This window comes from Peromyscus eremicus, chromosome 20, assembly GCF_949786415.1.
Source record: "Peromyscus eremicus chromosome 20, PerEre_H2_v1, whole genome shotgun sequence".
Taxonomy (NCBI): domain Eukaryota; kingdom Metazoa; phylum Chordata; class Mammalia; order Rodentia; family Cricetidae; genus Peromyscus; species Peromyscus eremicus.
Window position 1 is genome coordinate 14227923 of NC_081436.1, and position 6916 is coordinate 14234838.

General features: G+C 56.3%; 1 protein-coding gene across 1 annotated transcript; it reads left to right on the top strand.

The window, feature by feature from the left end:
- Positions 1 to 1530: 1530 nt before the first annotated feature.
- Positions 1531 to 6761, top strand: Hdac10 (histone deacetylase 10). The gene is made up of 20 exons (XM_059247637.1): positions 1531 to 1834; positions 1906 to 2040; positions 2212 to 2308; positions 2530 to 2627; positions 2733 to 2837; positions 2997 to 3065; positions 3206 to 3332; positions 3520 to 3585; positions 3811 to 3870; positions 3951 to 4040; positions 4169 to 4275; positions 4350 to 4414; positions 4491 to 4743; positions 4842 to 4926; positions 5260 to 5351; positions 5475 to 5531; positions 5827 to 5905; positions 6075 to 6257; positions 6348 to 6507; positions 6590 to 6761. Exons 1-20 carry the CDS (start codon positions 1776 to 1778, stop codon positions 6622 to 6624), a joined length of 2022 nt encoding a protein of 673 aa, XP_059103620.1. The 5' UTR covers positions 1531 to 1775; the 3' UTR covers positions 6625 to 6761.
- Positions 6762 to 6916: the final 155 nt, after the last annotated feature.

Genomic DNA, 6916 nt, shown 5'->3' on the forward strand with positions numbered 1-6916 from the left:
CGGACAGATGCTCCCTTCTTTCAGAGATTGCAGCATTTGTCTCCTACGGTCAAAGCTTCTAGAGAGGAAGGTTACTTCTGGTCTTAGAGGCTCCCCAAGACCCAGAAAGGTGGGTTCTGTTCTCTGACCAACAACTTACCTCTACTGGCATCACCCTGGCAGCTTCCCTGAACCGACACCGTCATCTGCAGGCCATTAGACCCTAGCTACCTAGTTAGATGGTCCATATTCTTCCCCATGTCCCAAGAACAGGTACACCAAAGCAGGACATAAGGGTGGGGCCTTGCATTCCCTTCATTTGGCAAGGAGTTCTGGGCAAATACACTTTGCCCAGGCTAATCTGGTTAGAGGAGATGCCATGACCATGCCCTCCTCTGCCTGATCCCCCTCGAGATAACCATGGGCCAGGACTTCGAATACTTCACCCTATTACAGAGGTGTGGCTCACTGCATGCCCTGCCCCACAAAACACATAACCCAGGGCGAGTCAGTGAGGAGTGCCTCTGCCTGATGTCTTTGATCTTTAGAAGCTGGAGAGGTCTTAGGACCAACCAAAACCTGGGCCTACACTCCAACTCCCAGTTGTGCAAAGGGCACCTCCTAACTGCTTCGGGACTCTTTGGTTTCCTCTGCATGTGACAGTCCTGTGGGTCCCTTTCGTGGATATCAGTGGCAGCTTTGCCCCCCTTCCCCCTCATCGTCCTGGGGATGTGTCTGACCCTCCCCCTCCCCTCTCCCCATCTTGGGACATCTTGCTTCAGGAAACATGATGGGACACCTCTGTAATCTCAGCACTCAAGAGGCTGAGGCAAGGACTTCAGAACTGGAAACAAGCCTGAGCTACAGGGGAAAAAAAAAAAAAAATATATATATATATATATATATATACACACACACACACAACATTAGTTCAGACTTGAGTTCATGTCTCCTGTGTTCATTCTTCCCAAGGCTCCCTTCCCCTGCATCCCCCTTCCTTGCTCAGAACCCCCACTGACCTTCCTGGCCCTACACTGTGCCTCAGCGTTCCTGATCTGGCCTCCAACCATGCTGGTGGCCTCTTTCTCACCTGTGGTCTTTTTTATCAACCCCATTTTGAAGCCCTGTGCCATGGATCCAGCTCAGGCCAGCTCCTGTGCGGGCATGCGTCCATACCTTGTTCACCTCCCTTCCCTCCACCCTTCACTGGAAGAGCAGGCAAACTGGATGTGATGGACAGTTGGCATGTCTGACCCTGTGGCCTGAACCGGCAGGTTAGGCTGGAGAACCCTTGGGGGAAGAAAGGCGCATAGCTGCGGCTGTTGTGATCGCCTAAGGACAAGCAGCCCCGTCTTCCCAGCCATTTCAAGGGGGACACTGGCGGCGGCACTGGTCGCAGGCTCTCCGTGCCACACGTTGTTGCAGCTGAAGCGAGAGATCAGATCAGAGATGCTGGCCGAACCCTCCGCGAGCTCAGTCGCCTGGTCTACTCCACCCTCATCTCGCTTGAGGGCGGGACCGAGCCTGTGAAGGAGGAAGCCGGAAGTTAGGCGTTGGAAGCCACACTGTGGACCCGGCTTAGATCGCTTTCCCCCGGTTCGCTAGTGACTACCGACCGGATCTGGGCCTGGGCTTGGCGTGGTGCGCTCTTGCCCAGGTCCGGTGTCTGCTGCCCGGCTCTGTCCCAAGCAAGGGCCTGTTTACGTACGTGCTGTGAGGTGGGACTAGGCAGTGCAGTCACCTGCCAGCAGAGGGCATCTTACGCTAGTGTGGATCAAAGTGACCACGGTGTGGCCATGGGTACAGCCCTTGTGTACCACGAGGACATGACAGCCACCCGGCTGCTCTGGGATGAGTAAGTGTGTCTTGACAGAATTAGGGGCCTGGGAGGGAACCCCGAACACTGAGAATCCTTGTCTGCTCCAGCCCCGAGTGCGAAATTGAGTGTCCGGAGCGCCTGACTGCAGCCCTGGATGGTCTGCGGCAGCGTGGCCTAGAACAAAGGTGCCTGTGTTTGTCAGCTTGTGAGGCGTCGGAGGAAGAGTTGGGCCTGGTGCACAGGTCAGACTATGACGGGTCTGGGGACCTGAACGTGTTATAACCCTACAGCGTCCCCTCAGTTTTCACCGAGGTGTGGGCTCAAAGGCATAAGGGTACTGGGTGGGGGCTCCCTCCGGGAATCCCATCTCTTTTCCTTCCTGTCCTGCTGCTGGCCTGCCTGCTGATCTGCAGCCCCGAATATGTAGCCCTGGTGCGGAGGACCCAGACCCTGGACAAGGAGGAGCTCCAGGCACTGTCTAAGCAGTTTGATGCTGTCTACTTCCACCCGGTGCGAGCCAGCAAACACACCCAGATTCATGTCCGCACGCCTATGTGTATTCATACCCATAGACACTGCCCACCTGCCAATGTCTTCTCGTTCATGCTTATGACCATACCCTGTCCTGTTTTGCTTGCCGTTGTCCCAGCCCTGTCTTGCTCAGCCGTGGGAGACCTGCAGCCTGGGACAAGCAGGTCAGGCAGCAGGCTAACTTGCAGTCTGGCCCACAGAACACTTTTCACTGTGCCCGGCTGGCTGTGGGGGCCGCGTTGCAGCTGGTGGACGCTGTGCTCACAGGAGCTGCGCACAATGGGCTTGCCCTGGTGAGGTGAGAACTGCCCCCCCCCCCCACTCCAACCCGCCTGTCTCCGAGTGTGACCCTGTGAGGGGACAGGATGACTGACATGCCCTATACCCCAATTGTGCACCTCAGGCCTCCAGGACACCACAGTCAGAAGGCAGCTGCCAATGGATTCTGTGTGTTCAACAATGTGGCCATAGCAGCCAAACATGCCAAGCAGAAGTATGGGCTGCAGAGGTGTGTCCAGGCTTTGGACTACTGCAAGGGCTGGGGTACACAAACTGTATAGGCAGAGGCAGGGTTGGTGGCTGAGAGATCCCACCTTGCTCCCTCCACCCCTGGAGGGGCTCCTGGCCTAAAGGTGGCAAGGTGATCTCCAGCATTGTTTGAATTTAGGATCCTTATTGTCGACTGGGATATCCACCATGGCCAGGGCATCCAGTACATCTTCGACGATGATCCCAGGTGAGCCGGGGTCTGGACACAGCCTTTGGCTGCAGTGCGTCTTTTTGGGGATAAAATTCAAGTTTTTAGGAGTCAGGGTTATCTGAGAAGCTGTGGAGCTGCCGAGGGACCTCGCTTCTGACCTGGCCGATTGTCTACAGTGTCCTTTATTTTTCCTGGCACCGCTATGAGCATGGGAGCTTCTGGCCATCCCTTCAAGAGTCCGATGCGTGTGCAGTGGGGCAGGGGCGGGGCCAAGGCTTCACTGTCAATTTGCCCTGGAATCAGGTACCGAGTTCCCCTCCCCCCTCCATCCAGCCCTACCTCTCCTGCTCCCCCAGCTCTGGGTTTGGGAATGCCCCCTGGGGCACCCTGCAAGAGTCTCCCCAGAGTTCTGTCCCCAGGGGTGAAGACCCTGGAGTCCTCATTCATTCGTAGGGCTGGTCCTCTGATGCCCGCTTTGATCTCACTGCAGGTTGGGATGGGAGATGCTGACTATTTGGCTGCCTTCCTGCACGTGTTGCTCCCATTGGCCTTTGAGGTGACTGTGTGGTGGGTGTCCCCCAGGGCAGGCAACCCTAGGCTTACCCAGAGTTCCACTATGAAGGCAGGAGGAGATTTGTGAGCCATTCCGCCAGTGTATGAATGAACCCTGGGGAGTGGGGAAGGCGCCTCAGAAAGTCTGATATTATGTGAATGGGCAGCATTGGAGCCTCCCCTTCACCTGGGCTCTCTTTTGCTCCCTTCCGCTGAACTCTGCCTACAGTTTGAGCCTGAGCTGGTGCTGGTCTCTGCAGGATTTGACTCTGCCATTGGGGACCCTGAGGTGAGAGCATGGCCTGGCTGGGGTAATTGAGGGTCCTGGGCCCAGGCCCCTATCATCATACATGACTCACTGTGCTTCAGGGGCAGATGCAGGCCACACCTGAGTGCTTTGCCCACCTCACACAGCTGCTGCAGGTACTGGCTGGTGGCCGGATTTGTGCTGTGTTAGAGGTAAGTGTGGGGCCGTGGGGAGGCTCGAAGGCCAGGGGAGGGCGTGGGGCCAAATGGGAGGGTCAGTCAAGGTTAGGTGTTCTGCCTGGTGACGTCCCTGCTCTGTCCTGTGTCAACACTCTTCCTAGGGTGGATACCACCTGGAGTCCCTAGCACAGTCAGTGTGCATGATGGTACAGACACTGCTTGGTGATCCCACACCTCCCCTTCTTGGGCTCATGGTGCCGTGTCAGAGGTTTGAAGACTGGAGAGTGGGGGGGGTGGGCACTGAAGCAGGAGTCAGGCTTACAACTCTACTTCTCCCCATAGTGCCCTGGAGTCCATCCAGAGTGTGCAGACAGCCCAGGCCCCTCACTGGACAAGCCTCCAACCAAGTCAGTATGACCTGGATCTGGGATGGTGGCTCCACCTTAGACTTCTTCGCAGTGACTGTGACTCTGAACCGTTTAGATGTGGCACCGGTTCTGAGTCCCAGCACCCACCTCCCTGAAGGGAGGTCTCTGCCTCTGCTTGCTGAGAGCTCCACGCGTGAAGTAGCAGAAGATGCACTGAGCCCCCTCCTGGATGGACTGTGCCTCCGCCCTAGACCCCCAGTCTGCACAGCTGTTGCCTTGACTGGGCCAGGTGCTGCTCTGGCCTTACCTCCTGGAGTGCTCCATCAGGAAGGGTCAGCCTTGAAGGAGGAAACCGAAGCCTGGGCCAGGTGAGGAGAGCAATCTGAGGATGGGGCTGTCTATGCCTGCTCCTGTGTGATTGATGCATATTTGGTTTCCATGTGTCCCACTGGCCTGCCTATCATAGGCTACACAAGTCCCTGTTCCCGGATGAGGGTCTTGCTGCATTGGGGAAGATTCTGTGCCTCTTAGATGGAATCCTGGATGGGCAGGTAGGTTGCCAGGGGAGCTGCTGAAGATAGTGTGGTGGCATGTACAGCGGACTGACATGTTAGCTTGTGCAGGGTCTAGGGAATGCTCTTGGGCAAAGAGAAAGTAGACAATTTGAAGTGTAGTTTTAAGCATCTTGCTTATAGGAAGTGGGGTGATTTGATCTTGTAGTGTAGGGAAAGTCAGTCAGTAGCAGCCATTTGGACAGGACCAAAGCAAAGCACAAATGGGTTTGTTTAACCTGGTTTGGGAGTTGGCCCTGACTCCTGAAAGAGCTCCATAGAGGGTGTGTGTGCCAGCCTCTAGACTCCCCTGCCTTATTATTTATTCCATAGGTAAGAAATGGCATAGTTGCCACAACTGCCCTTGCCACTGCGGCAACTGTAGATGTGGTCATTCAGCGATGCCTATCCCATGGAACTCAGAGGTAAAGTTTGCTTGGTTGACTTGAGACTCCAAGCACCTGGGAATACCCACTGATGGCATGGGGAGGGCTCTGGAATGGACACTGGAAAGTGTGAGCCCAGCCTATCCTGGGTCAACTTCTTAGGCTGCTCTGTGTGGCCCTGGGACAGCTGGATCGACCCCTGGACCTTGCAGATGATGGGTATGATTCTTAGCTTGCACATCTCCCCAGCTGTGTATGTATATGAACAGGCCGCATGCATTTAATGGGGAATCCAGGGTTACTGTTGGGAGGGGACCCTGCAGTTTAGAATGGGGGCCTTTCATAGGTGCAGTTTGAGAGTGGGTGCCCCAGAAAGCAGAGCCAGACTGGGTTGGCAATCACACATGTCCCCCTCCCTGCTTGGGCCCCAAGTTCCCATCTATACTCTGTGGTTAAGTTCAGGGAAGGGTCTCATGGACATGTGTACATGTCCATGGTGCTCTCTCCTGGGAAGGAGAATTCTATGGCTGAACATCCGGGGCAAGGAAGCAACCTTCGGGTCCATGTTCCATATCTCCACTCCACTGCCACAGGTGAGTGGCTGTGTTGTGGTTGGGCAGGTTCTCACTGTCTCCTGGTCTTTCTGGAGTTCCTGCTCACAATCCAGGGTCCCTGAGATTTGGGGGGTGGTGGTGGTGACAAGAGCCAGCAGCAGTGTCCCTAGATGAGAGCCTGAGTGAGACTCTGTTGCTGTCCCCACAGACGACTGGGGGTTTTCTGAGCTGCATCTTGGGTCTGGTACTGCCCCTGGCCTATGGCTTTCAGCCTGACATGGTGTTGATGGCACTGGGGCCTGCCCATGGCCTGCAGAACGCCCAAGCTGCTCTCTTGGCTGCAGTGCTTCGGGGCCCAGCAGGGGGCCGGATTCTAGCTGTAGTGGAAGAGGTAAACGGGGCAAGGTGGATAAGCTGTACGGGTGGAAGGTGGATAGAAACCATTGTCTCACTGCCCGCCCTCCCCCAACCCCTGGGCCAGGGATCCATACTCCAGCTTGCAAGGACCCTGGCACAGGTACTGCATGGAGAAGCACCTCCCAGGCTGGGCCCTTTCTTGATGGCCTCTCCAGAGGAGATCCAGGCCCTTATGTTTCTAAAAGCTCAGTTGGCGCCTCGGTGGAAGTTGCTGCAGGTGGCTGGTGAGGCACGTGGGGAGGCGCGGCCCTGCTTTAGAGCTTCGGGGAGCCAGCTTCGCCGCGCGAGCTAATTGTGCTTTTCCAGCTCCTCCACCAGGACCGTGCTCCCTAGTCGCTTGAAATCGGTCAAGGCGGGCGATCGATGTCTATTTGGAGAAGAGCGCACTCGGGCCCCAGCGAACCGTGACCGGAGACCTACGTCCCATCTGCCGCCCAGGCATCCTACCTCTAGAGCAATAAATATCGGTTAAACAGAATCCACCCCTGCTTCCCTTACTGAGTTCTAGTTCAGCAAGCAAGAGGTTAGCTCCTAGCTCCGAAAGCTGAGGCTGCGGCCCCGCCCCTCCCGGGGCCCGCCTCCGGTGACGTAATTCCGGCGCGTCTCTTGGTGGTTGTCTGCGGTCGCGTGGGT

Coding starts and splice junctions, on each gene's coding strand:
- Hdac10 (XM_059247637.1), top strand. CDS start 1,776: ATGGGTACAGCCCTTGTGTACCACGAGGACATGACAGCCACCCGGCTG. Junction 2,628..2,732: donor AATGGGCTTGCCCTGGTGAG/GTGAGAACTGCC, acceptor TGTGCACCTCAG/GCCTCCAGGACACCACAGTC. Junction 3,066..3,205: donor ATCTTCGACGATGATCCCAG/GTGAGCCGGGGT, acceptor GATTGTCTACAG/TGTCCTTTATTTTTCCTGGC.